At 40.7% G+C, this 13616-nt stretch overlaps 1 protein-coding gene and 1 long non-coding RNA gene across 2 annotated transcripts in view; one reads left to right on the top strand and one right to left on the bottom strand.

The window, feature by feature from the left end:
* LOC138300869 (uncharacterized) overlaps positions 1-8371 on the top strand; it is a 339248-nt gene extending 330877 nt beyond the window's left edge. The window contains exon 3 of the long non-coding RNA XR_011205031.1: positions 8315-8371. This is a non-coding gene — a long non-coding RNA (uncharacterized lncRNA). The remainder of the gene's footprint in view (positions 1-8314) is intronic.
* The window catches only part of EPHA8 (EPH receptor A8), a 1152754-nt gene that overhangs the window by 129798 nt on the left and 1009340 nt on the right, over positions 1-13616 (bottom strand). Inside the window, exons 7-8 of the mRNA XM_069240710.1 lie at positions 7398-7560; positions 6096-6192 (exon numbers count right to left, since the gene is read on the bottom strand). Of these exons, the coding sequence (XP_069096811.1) occupies positions 6096-6192; positions 7398-7560 (260 nt within the window). The remainder of the gene's footprint in view (positions 1-6095; positions 6193-7397; positions 7561-13616) is intronic.

Here is a 13616-nt window from a genome sequence, read left to right as displayed (position 1 = left end):
ACTACGAATCTGAGCACAGCTAGTTTAGCAATGTTCCCAACCCACATAGAAAATGTGAGGAAACATGCTCATGAGGACCCATTGTATCTACCAACCTCCGTCCTGCCCAAGACTCTTTTGATAAGTTAGAACATTGTGGGAATCAGGGGGAAACTAGGAGATGCAGATTGGGACACCTTCATGGATAACCATGACATCTGTCTCTTCCAGGAAACATGGGTGATAGAGCAGGTGAAAAAGTGTGGTTTCAGAAGCTATAAAATCCAAACGATTAAATCAAGTGCTGGGCATCCCTCAGATGGGTTACTGGTGTTGGTTCAGGGCCACTTTTTCCACACAGTGAGGCTCATGTACTTGGATTCCATGGATGACCAAGGGTTGTTTTTCTCAGGAACCAACTCACATCACCTTATGCTCATCAACATTTACAACAGGAGCACCAGCCATAGACAAGAATCACAAGCATTATATCTTCTGGATAGAGTACTAGTATAGTATATAAGTACCCATTATGTGATTATAGCTGGGAACTTAAATCTGACATTTGAACCAAGTAGCATGGCTGTTGAGCTGACTGAAGATGAGAACTTGGCGTGGGGTATTCCAGACTTTGGCCCTTCCAAAGTGAGACCCCTGTCAAGAGCAGTGCTCCAGGTTGTGGACCTTACTATTGTCCATGGGATCGGGTTATGTAATGGCCGCTCCCGCTCACATAAGCCCCTGGCACAGACCTTTAGAAGGGGGACTTACCAGAGCACAATCAATTACATCGTCCTAGATGTAAGAATGTGGAGCAAGCTGGGTGACATGGCCAAAGTGGAGAGAGAAGATAATGACCATGACCCATTGTCGCTAAGGTTAAAAGTTTCAGTAACCATTTCCTGCCCCACTGACGCGGACAAAGGCCATGGTCAGCTTGTTGCCATGAATAACAGAAGGAATGTGACATGGAAAGTAGTAAGCTCTTTGCCTGAGCAGGTTATGGCCTTGTATTCAATCATGGGTGGATCTACTGGATGCCGCGGTAAACAACGACCAGAAAAGGTTTTGGTGCTTAGTTAGCAGGAGTGAAGGAAATCTAGGTAATCCTGTAGAAACTTCCATTCTTTTCAGCAAGTGGGTTGTACACTATGGGAAATTGTATTCCCCCACAGTGGAAGATGAAAGCCAGCTTGAGGGTGGGGGTTCCCCTGGTAGAATGAACCAGATGCAGCTTACATTAAGTTTTTCCCTTGTGGGAACGGAACGCACAGTGGTTTCGTTTAGGCCTGGGAAAGCTTCAGGCCGTGATAAAATGCTGGCTGATGTTTTTAAGTCACAACTTAAGGTATGGATCCCTTAATGTGGTTTCTAATGCCATTGCTGCAGAGGGTACAAAGTCCCACTCATGGAGAGGGGAGGGGATCACACCACTTTTCAAAAAGGGAGACCCTAGTGTGCCTTCCAGCTATCACCCTATTAGTGTGTTAGATAACATTAAAAAAAAATTCTGCAAGCAGGTGCTGGAGAGGTTGTTAGATTGGTGTGAGGAGAACCAGATCCTCTCAGACCTCCAGGCAGGTTTTTAGCAGCAAGCCAGTAATGTAGCTCAGGTCTTTCAGTTTCTTTTGGTGAAATGGAAGGTGCTAGATTTGTCCCAGGGTGACATATATGTGGCGCTTATTGATCTGCATGCCGCTTATGACCTGGTACCCACAGGAAAGCATTGGAAAGAACTCCAGGGAATGGGTACCCCGTCTGACCTCCTCCATTTGATTAGCTTGCTCCATAAGGGGACTTTTGCAAAAGTTAGGTTCTGGGTGGAAGGAGAGTTAACTGATGCCTTTCCCATTAATCAAGGTGTACAGCAGGGCTGTGTTCTTGCCCCAAACCTTTTCCTCCTATATATCAACAAATGTATTGCCTACCTGAATAATTCCCGTTCCCTGGAGGGGGTAAAAATACCAGCACTCCTCTTTGCATTGTTGTTGTCTAAAACTAGGAGGGGCCTACAAAATTTGGTTGATAGTTTCAATCAATTTCATGGAGATTGTGGCCTTGAAATCAACACCTCTAAGACCACATACATAGTCTACTCCAAGAAAGGTAGGGAGAAAGAGGTCATTAAGGTGGGCTCTGAGGTATTGGAAAGAGTACGGGAGTTCGACTACTTGGGCATCAGGTTAGATGATTCAGGATCATGGCACCCACAGATCTTAAAAAGAACTCTAATTGTTAAACATTGGGTGGGTGTCATACAAAGATTTGCAAAAAAAACAGCTTGGTCTCCTGTTCCCCCAGCAGTAGAAATATAGATGGGACAAGCAAGGAGGGTGGGACTGAATGGGGAAGAACTACGGGGCCACTATAATATTAGCATTCTAACTATAGCAGAAAATACCTTCCTCAGAGGTCCGTATAGTCTAGGGAAGGGTACACTATTGGCCCCTCTCCACCTGGATTTAGGAATCCATGAGATAGCAACAGTGCTAGTGCTACAACCATTATTGTACTGTATTCGAGTTTGAGGCACTAATGAGTAGCGCCACTTCAAGCAAGGTTTGAAGGGATGGCATCTTGACCAATGGGGTGGGGAGAACTGGTTGGCTAATGGTGCTTAAAAAGTATTGGCTTGACTTGGGTCTAGGGAATTTTTGGAGTGAGCCTTAATCCATTCAGAGAGGTTATGATGCTGTAGTAAAAAAGATGGTTAAAGAGAGAGCTACCATCATTAGAGATCACACTTCCTCGATAGGATGTTTGAGAAGTGTGTTTCTTCTCCACAAGTCTGTTTGCAAGGTCGAGGAGTTACAGGATTTCATACATCCGGCACAGGCACAAACCCTATACCTACAATCCAGGTATGGGTGCTTACATGTAGCAGCCTTTACTGTAAACTGTTGGAAGCCAAACAAGCAACCTGACTGCTGCTCATGCTGCACAACCTCACACAAAAGTGACAGACATGTGCTGTTTTTTTTCCCTTCTATATGAAACCAAGGTCCAAATGGATCCCCCCCATGTGGAGATCCATCTGTCTATTGACGAAGGGAGCAGCATATAGAATATGCAAAAGTAACACTACCTTGATAATGGCTGTGGCTGTCTCCAAATTCATGTATTAAGCATGGATAACAAGAAGCAAAGTATTAAAAGCCATAGAGGATAGGCACTTGACTTATGGATCATTGCACATGACCTTAATGATATTTACTGTTGTTTTAATCTGTTTTCTATTTTTTTTTAACTGTTTTTAATTAATATATTTATAATTATGAAAGGAATCTTTCGAAATATCTAAAGGGTAAAGAGAGAGACATAGAAGCCTAAGCACAATCTACCTTCTGCCTGTGATGGCTGTGGCATGTGGAAACTGACCTATGTTGTAAAAATAGTGAATTATTGACCGACCATGCATAGAACTATGGAGCATATTTACAAGAAGAGATGATGCGCCACTTTTCTTGCGCCCCCCCTACTGGCACCTAACGACACCATGGTTGCACCGTATTTACAATGCGGCATACCATGGCGGTCGTTAGCACAATACTGTCAAAGTTTTTGATGCTACTTTGGCACTTTGGTTCACTAGCCTCAAAAATATTGATGCTAGTCAAGCAAAGCACAGGGAGGCCCATTGAATATAATGGATGTGTCATTTTAACACCTGCTGTGGGCAGGTGTCAAAACTGATGGAAAAAATGGCATAGTGAAATGTAAATTTCACTGTACTATTTTTTCAGCCCTCCCTGCGCCAGAATGAGCCCCCTTGCATACATTTTGACTGACGCAGGCATAATGTAACTCAAGGGTTTCACAAAGCGGTGCAATGCAAGCTTTGCACCAGTTTGTAAATATGGCATGGCAGAAAAGCCACCTTGGCACCGCCTCAGCATGAAAAAATAACGCCATGGCAGTGCTCAGGTGCCATAAGGGGCTTGTAATTACGCCCCTATGTGTTAATTTGTTTCTGGGTACCGTGAGCATTACTGTTTGTCGAAGAAGCTCAAAGGAAGTGGTATCATATCAAACTAACCAAAAGAGGACAATATAGGTAATCACAATTAATTACTAATGAGAAATGAATACATTAAAATACTGTATTCACAACACCTTTCTCTATATATAAATTTTTGTTCTGTGCCACTTTTATCACCTTATTTGCCCCATTCCATTATCACAGGCTTGTTATTGTTTTATCCTTACAGCATGTCATATTTGCTTTCAGTATGCATTTTACTCCCTGCGCAACTTCTCCTCATTCATTTTGTCAGATGCTCTGTTACATATTTTCAGGGTAAGTGTTTGAAATAGTCGGATATGAGTAACTCATGAGTTGGTGTGACTTGTGTGTGGTTTGCAAAGGAATAAATGGATACTTTAGTGTGATAAAGGTCAGTGTATGATGTGTGTTAGAAATGTGCCAAGTCGAAGTCGCAGTGAAACTGCACACACAGGCCTTGCAATGGCAGGCCTGAGACAAGGTAAATGGGCTACTAAAGTGGGTGGCACAACCAGTGCTGCAGGCCCACTAGTAGCATTTAATCTACAGGCCCTGGGCACATATAGTGCACCTTACTAGGGACTTATAGGTAAGTTAAATAGTCCAATTGGGTATGATCCAATGCTATCATGTTTAAAGGGAGAGAGCATATGCACTTTAGCACTGGTTAGCAGTGGTAAAGTGCGCTGAGTCTAAAAACCAGCAAAAATGAGGTCAGAAAAAGAGAAGGAAGAAGGCAAAAAGTCTGGGGATAACCCTGCAGAAGGGCCATTTCCAACAACGTGTATTTCTGGAAAACATTGCTTGATCAATAATTACATTCCCATTAGGTTGGTGAATACTATTCAGTGTCTTATACTGTTAGGCTTTTTATATTTCAAACTAGACCATCAGTTCTGATTTGTGGATCCAAATGTTTTGAAGTCTTAAGGATATCAAAGATTTCACTCAGCCTGCTACAGCTTATGGGGCCATCTGTGAGCCCTGACAATTGGTGCCAATCCAGTCTAGGATCCTTGGAAGTGGGTTCTTCAGCTGTTTCCTCTAAAAATCCACATATCAAAGTCCCTGTGCAGATCAGAACCGGTGCTTCTCTCCCAAATGCAATACATCACAGCTGCTGCTGAGAATGAGAACACTGTGACACCAGGTGCATGTCCCGAAATGACGCCTCGTCCTCAGCCCTGACGCATCACCTTCGCATCGCAGGCTGCATGGCTCAATGATGATGCATTGCCTTCATCACAAAGGGTTTGACAGTGCACCACAGCTCGAGGACACTGCATTGACAACTGCGCTGCTGCACAATGACACATCCCAGACTGTGTGGATCTGAACCGACGCATCCCCTTCTCATCATCCCCTCTGCTCCTCGTCTCGGATCTTCGAGATTGAAACAATCCTCCACACAAGGTACTTTTTCAGTGGGACAAGGTTGGTTCCCAAAGTCGGCCTGTTCTCTAGTGCTGTCAGCTTGAAATTTGGGATTTACTCCAGTCTAGCACGACCAAATAGCCCCTGTTGGAGCTTTATGCTTTTAGACACTATAACTAAGCTTAAACGTAAAAAAAATTGTATCTCGACTTCTACTTATTGGATTTTTGCTGTTTGGGTATTTATTATTTTTAACCTAGTCTGCACAAATACTTTACACATTCTAATTTAAGGGGACCAAAGCATACAGAAACAAAACAATTGGTAAAGCTAATTTAATGTGCTACTTGATTGTCAGGCATAAAATGTAAACATATTTATCTGTTAATATAGGCTTTCGAACTAATAAACAAATATTAGTATTAAAATGTTTTTTGTGTTGCCTGTGGGAGTTCTTTAAGCAGTAATAAACCCATCAACATATATTTGCTTGTATAGTTTGTGGTACGTAAAGGAACACATTATTCTTTAGGTTAATTGATTTTTATTTTAGCTGATGTTGCTATTTGTTTTACAATAACATTTAAAGACAATATGTTCCAAATTTTATGTCTACACAAATTGTTGGAGTGGATTGGAGACCATGCCTTTCTAGACAACATTCCAGGACTGAACACCATCAACATGTCTATAGCACACACACAAACACTCAGAGTTGAATTAAATAATGTTTATGTACCTCTTTTTGCAAATGAGAAACACCAGCAGAATTACAAGACCTGTGATCAGGGTTAGGCAAATCCACACAATGGTCATGGTATCATATCGAAGAGTCACTGAAAGGACAGACAGAGGAGACAGTGTAAGAGAAGCCCTGAATTTAAAACCCACAATTTGAAATCTGTGGCTTTTTCAGAAGGGGCAGAAAGTACACACATAAAATAAACGCCTTAGTAGCACTTTTCAATGTTGTTCTATGTTTACCTTTTTTTCTCTTCAATGTTAGCCAATATTATTTGAAACAATAGACAGTTTGGAAAAAGTGATATAGTATGTATTTCTCAAATAATAAACAATGCTTAAAACTAAATTAAGAGGTTGTAGAAAACTACATATCAAGAAGAACAAAATATCTTGTAAAAAATACACAAAAATGTATAGTTGTCTCTACCAGAGAATTGAATTATATAATCTACTACTGTCACTTGTAAACTGACAAGGTGCTAGGGAATAAATCCCCAGTGACCTCTCAATAGCTGCTGCATTAACCATACCAAAGCAGAGGAACCATTAACCAGTGAAGCTCGACAGCTCAAGATAAGCTTTTCTGGATCCGCTCTCAGGAACGCAGACCTGAGTGAAGAAATGTCTGGCTTACAGTGCTAATGTCTCAATTTCTGATGAATAGATTTAAAAATATTTTTTTTCTCTGTGTTGTTGATACTTAAATCCTATTCAGGATAATGCTTGTCTCTTAAATCTTTTAACAGTTATAACAGTTTCTATATATATTGTTTTAGCTGCCTACTTAATTTGAGGTATGATTTCTATTAATTTCTGCAGGTGGTATGATATGATCAGGACTCCAGACCAAAATTATGGGACTGTCAGATTTGAAGTCAAATGCATTGTTGAGGTAGTTAGACTCTACAGGTCTCACCTTATTAATGGTTTGAATTCAGAAAGTGTTTGGTGCTTGGTTGCTGTGGCTTTTCTTCATTTAATTTTGGCTACTATTATGTGCCTTGAGTTAGGCACTAAATTTGCCTCATCATAAACAACATGTGAGAGCGGACAGAATTATTGAAACATGTAAGAGAGCATTTTAGTCACTGCTGTAATTCTGTAATGTAAAGCCACCTTCTCACAGCAAAAACGTTTGTCTAGATTCAGGACCACAAATAAGTAGTAAAGGTCCCTAAACCAAACATATTGTAGACTATCCTGCATACTAAGGGTAAGTGATCCCTCTGAGTGTTAGGGATCAAACTAAGGGTTTTGTTACAAAGTAGGCTGTAGCAGTGCACTGAGGCTTACTTACTTGCTCTACCCGTCTCAACTTCTACTGTCTGACTAAACCTTCCACACCCAGCAGATGTGCGGGCACGGACCTGGAACACATAGCGAGTTGATGGCTTTAAGCCTGAAACAGTGGCACTGGTCCCCTTAGATTTCAAGGTTGAGTAGCTCTGCATTTCTTTATCCTGTTAAGATAAAATTGTGAAGAAACATTTACAACAAAGGTATATAGTAGATCTGAATATGTATATTTATAATACATATAGGTGAATATGGTTTACTTTCAAAGTTCCAATCATGCAGGAGCTAGGTTACAATATAACCATATTTTGATACAATGACAGAGCTCATATAATATTACATACAAAGTGCAGCCACGTGCAATACTTGTGTGTAATCCATATCCATGGTATTTATAATTATATAGAGAACATAGTAAGTATGTTATTGAATAAACAAACAAGTATACATAGAGACCTTACAAACAAATCAGGGTTTACTTAAAAAAAGGATGGATCCTCTTTTTTTAAAAGTCTGGCACAAAAATCTGTCATCAAGGAATAAAAAAACGTTATCACAAGTAAGAAAGAACCACAGAAAGACATAATTTCAATCACAGCTACCTACTTTAGTTCATTAATCAAAAAGGCTGAAAGATGGGAAATTATCCTAAAGGTTCTTAGACAGCGCCAGTACCCCTTAGGTCCATCCACTACAAGAATGAGTAGAGGGCCTGGAAGTCACTTTTCTTTAGTGATATAAGTAATGTAGTTTGCACGTCTATCACTAAATCTTGTGAAACAAGTTGTAATGTTTTACTTAAAGGCTACATTCATTGTAGTTTTTACCAATTCATCACTATTGTGTCAAGTTCAGTAAATGACTTCTATGTTTGAGTAGCATCAATCAGTAATAAAGCACGAATTCTGGCCTTTTCAGAATTCCCAGGTCCAGAATTCTGCAGCACCCAGTCAAACATCACCAACTTGTTGAAGCAGAGTGAGATTGATGAACAATGAACATTGATTGCCTCAATGTCTACTACTCTGTGGAACTGAAACATCTTGAGACCCATATTTTGTCCTGATGGGGGGTCCTAAAAAAAATCACAAGGTACAAGGGGACCATAATGTTAACACTTTTAAGAACAATTAGATTGTATGATAAGTTGTCTAACAGGACATGTTTCATTAGATATTCGGAGCATTGTATTGTTTTGATTTTTGCCTCTTCTAATTTAGCATGTCTCTTGTGATTTTTTTCATAAGTGCTATTAGTTTCTCATGTATATGTATAAAACAAAACATTAAACAAATTGTGAAATAATGAGCCGTTGCTGAGATTCATTTTCTAAATATAACTGAGTATTATTTATACATTTGGTTCCTCTTTGGGAGCAAAAGTGCTTATGATTTGTATGCACCCAGGCTCCAGAATATCCCTATTTTTGTAGTTCACAATAGGGTAATAAGCCCCGCACTCATGTGGCACACAACTTAAGGCAAGCATCTTTAATGTCAGAGGCATTTACAGGCATACAATTCCCCACATCAGAGCACAGATTGAAAGACCACTGTCTTCATTTATGGGGTTACCACTCAGATTACTCCGACTACACTGTACCACAATTTAAAAATGCAGTGTTTATCATCTCTATTATTCAACAAATGCAATTATGGTGTTATTATGTATTCCCTTAGCCACCATGTATAAAGTGCAATATTAAGAAGTCAGAAATGGATATAAAAACAGCTAAAAAATCTTAAACATTTTGAATTTAATCCTTACTGAAAATAACAAAAATATTCTCCTCAAATTCAAGAAAGTCTGACAGCAAAGTTGCCCCCTATATCTCTGTTGCTATATGCAGGTTAACAGCAGATTGACGTATTAGATTTGAAACTTGTAAAAGACCATACCATTTCTAGAGAGTTTTGGCTTGTTCTATTACCACAAATCTAGGTTTTAGGGAGACTCTTGGGACATGAAGTCTTGGTTTATTATTATGCAATGAACAAGACTATAAGTCCCTGAACGCAAAGAAAACACCTGGAATAGAACACCTCATATTATATGGATGTAGGAAACCTGGAAGGGATTTGTGACTCTTGAAAAAATGTTTTTAAATCATGCAAATGAAATAGTTTGTGCCGCTTAGCACTTCACTGTATACCTCAAACCCGCCATTTCTTTTTAACCTGCTATTTTGTTCTCCTTCATGTTCACTTCGCTGTATTTGTCTTATTAGTGAAGCCTTCATATGTGGTATTTTGTGGACTATCCTAAGGCGCCTGAGCTAATGACAAAGTCATACTCACCATCACCCCCTTTTCACCTGCTCCATATCTCTCTGACCTTTCCTTCATCAAACTCATCTTTGACCCCCCGGGATCTTCCTATTTATCTCTCACAGTGTCCTTTATGTTCGATTCTAGTTACACACTGGGGCTATAGTAGACAAATTTGTATTTCAAGTGAAGAAGATGCACATTGAGCAATTAGAAAACAACTGAAAGGCTGTGAGGGTGATGAGGGTGAACTGAACATAACCAAAAATGATTTAGAAAAATAAACTCTGAGAATGCTATAAACTAGAAAGCACACATTAACAAAGTATGGTCCACATAGAGTCAATATTAGCTCATATTAAAACCAGTTATCTCTCATTTATCGAAAATGGGTATATTTTTCTAAAATGGCCCACACTTAAACTGTCCAGTGTGGCCCTAAATAACACTTACTGTTAACTAGCTTCATGTGAGCAGTTCATGCAATCAGGCCCAGTAGGAACAAAGGATCAATCGTCCAAAAATTTGATTCACAAATTGTTTACCACATTTTGGTGAATCAAATGAGATTTTGTGAACAGACCTATACATTATGGTTCGCAAAATTACTTCTCTGAATGGGTCACAGTTCCACCTACCTCTTCAGTACTCATGAAGTAGGTAGCAAATTGTGACTCACTCCAACTGGATGCCATCACAGGTATGATGGCCCAAAGGTTGGGGAAGTGTCTGTGATGGAAGAGTGCTCCTTCAACAACCCATACTACGAAGCTGTTTGCTCTGCACCATTGGACTCCGAGGAGGGCAGGCCAGAGTAGGAATTGTCTGCCGACCATGAATGGCCGGCATGTCCCTGTCCTGCTATTATGCAGATAAACAGGAAAAACAGAAAGGGAGCACTCTGCCTCACACTCCAGCGTGCAGTCAGCCCCAATGCCTCATGGTAAATGCAGTACAAGTCTGTTTTGTATCCATAAAGTAATCCAACGTTTTTCACCTTACTAGGTGTAGCAAGTGCTGTAAATCTCTTTATGTGCTCCCAACCACCCCCTTCTCATTATGCAGATAATGTTGTTTTAATGTCAAAAACACTTAATAGTCTTTGGTCACTTCTATCACTTTGTTAGATTTATGGATGGTCTAGGCCTGGTTTTGAACTTAGCCAAAACCTTTGTAATGGCTTGTGGTCCAAAGACCTGAAGTAGCAAAGTTTTGCACTTCGGGGCACCTCAATAGCAAGAATTCATGAATTCCCAAACCTTTGTGTCACTTTTGACTTCGGTGGGCACTTGGGCCCCTTGAATGAAACAGAGAAGGCTGACGTTTTGCACTGATTGGCTATTTATTCAGCCTGGCCTCCAAAATTGGAAATAAGCCCAGGGTCCCCTTAATGAAATTTACAAAAGAAAGTGCATTACTGTTTTAATATGTGTCTCTGATTTGTAGGTTACAATGTCACCAAATGTTTGCAGGATGAAAAAAATAAAGTATGTAGGTGCATTCATGGTGTCTCACTAAGGTCACTGACGTATGCTGCCCATGAATAACTTGGAATATTCTATATGAGTGACTACTTCAACCAGATCCCCTTAATGTTAAGGTGCTCTATTTGGTTTAATTCCATGGGAACTTTGAATCGGAAGATTATCGTAGATTGTCTCCTATAAGAGAAGAGTCATTATATCCCTTGGCTAAAGTATATTAAGGATATCTGTGCCAAATTAGGTAGACCTGATAGTTTTCCATCCCTGCAAACGTACCCATGAGGGATACAATTTGGGTTAAATCTAGCTTTAGGGAACACATGGAAGTGGAAAGAGAGCATTCTGAACTTTTCAAGCCTGCAAATAGAGAGTATCTGATTGTCCGCACCACCCCTGGGATGGAACTGGCGGTTGTTCCCAATGCCTGGGATAGGGTGATACTGTCTAGATGTAGGTTTGGTCTGACTAGGAGCCAGTTCTTATTTCCTTTGGGCCAGTTTGACCCCAATACTATTCTTACCTGCTCCTGTGTTGAGCAATCCCTGCAAACACTTGCGCACTTTGTAATTCTCTGTAGGTTTTATTGCAGTTATACAAGAAGATTTTCAATCTTGCTTCTTAGTGACACCTCGGTTACCAGACATATCTCGGCACGTTTATAGCCTCAGGTGTCACCCACACCTGAGGTTTGGGTAGATGTTGTCACTTTTCTTAAATTCGCTCTCTGGTGAAGGCAGAAATTATTGTTTAACCTGTAAATTAGCTATTTTTAAATACATTTTGTTTCTATTATCGTTTTTGTATGGCGTGCCAGTTGACATTTTGGGGCATATTTATACTCTGTTTGCGCCGGAATTGCGTCGTTTTTTTTTTACGCAAATCCGACGCAAAGCTAACTCCATATTTATACTTTGGCGTTAGACCCGTCTAGCGCCAAAGATCTTGGAGTTTGCATCATTTTTTAGCGTGGACACCTACCTTGCGTTAATGATATGCAAGGTAGCGTTCCCGTCTAAAAAATGACTCCAAGGCATGTGCGCCTTATTTAAACTCCCGTGCAAAAATTATGCACGGAGTGGGCGGGTCAAAAAAAATGACGTCCCGCCGCTTTTGCGTCATTTTTTAACGCCTGGTCAGGGCAGGCGTTAAGGGACCTGTGGGCTCGGAAGGAGCCCAGAGGTGCCCTCCCATGCCCCCAGGGACACCCCCTGCCACCCTTGCCCACCCCAGGAGGACGCCCAAGGATGGAGGGACCCATCCCAGGGAACTTAAGGTAAGTTCAGGTAAGTATTTTTTTTGTTTTTTTTTTGTGGCATAGGGGGGCCTGATTTGTGCCCCCCTACATGCCACTATGCCCAATGACCATGCCCAGGGGACATAAGTCCCCTGAGCATGGCCATTGGGCAAGGGGGCATGACTCCTGTCTGTGCTAAGACAGGAGTCGGGGGTTGGTAGTCAAAAACATGGCGCAAATCGGGTTGAGGCCAATATTTTGCCTCAGACCTGACTTGCTCCATTTTCCCCTACGCCGGCGCAGCCTGGTGTGGGTCATTTTTTTTTACGCACACCAGTCAGCTGCGCCGGCTAACGTCATTCCATAAATAAGGCGCCCGCATGGCGCTTTGGAATGGTGTTAGACGGCGTTAAAATTTTTGACGCACAACTGCGTTGGCGCAGTTGTGCGTCAAAAAGTATAAATATGGCCCTTTCTATTTTTTTCAGTGCAATGCCTTGTACCCAGATTATTTCATTGGTGGCCCCAAAAATCCCTCCTAACATAGCGGTCCGATTTGAGGTTTTTGTTGAGAGGTAATTGGTGAGTGAGTCACCTGACTGTAAATTGTATTTATTACGTTTCACATTGCATTGTACTACATGATGTCGGTATGCAATACTACCTATGTTGTAAACGTCTTAACCTGGTGTTTTTATTGTAAAGTTATGGTTTATTTTTAACCGAATAAAATGAAGACTGATGATTGAATAGTATAATGGTCTGCTGGGGTCAGCAGACCACCATGTTGGAGATTTCCTTTACATAAAATCATTTAGGAAAAAATGTACTTTTTTTTAGGTTTGTTTAGGCGTTGGCAGTAGTCTTCTGGAAATATTTTTTTTACATTCACTCTAGGAAGTTTACCAACACGTTTAAACAGTCCCTATTAATGGTTTGCGACAGTAACCTATTAATGGTTTGCGACTGAAATTACAGTTCAAACCACGACCCATCCAAATTTCGATTGATTTTGCATATCTAAACTCGTTTTGCAATTCAGTTTGCACTTACTGAATCACAAAATGAGTTTAGTGCATTTAAAAAAAGCCATTCAGAGGTTGCAAATCCTGTGGTTTAGTGAATCGCAGGTCTTGCAACTGCTAATTGGCTCTGTACATCTGGCCCAAAGCTCCCGGAAAATGAAGAGACCTTGTACCTGACAGCTTTCACTGGTTTCCTCATAGAATAAACAA

This window comes from Pleurodeles waltl, chromosome 6 (genome assembly GCF_031143425.1).
Source record: "Pleurodeles waltl isolate 20211129_DDA chromosome 6, aPleWal1.hap1.20221129, whole genome shotgun sequence".
Taxonomy (NCBI): domain Eukaryota; kingdom Metazoa; phylum Chordata; class Amphibia; order Caudata; family Salamandridae; genus Pleurodeles; species Pleurodeles waltl.
Note: the sequence above shows the minus strand (reverse complement) of the source record. Positions and strands in the feature narration are given on the sequence as shown.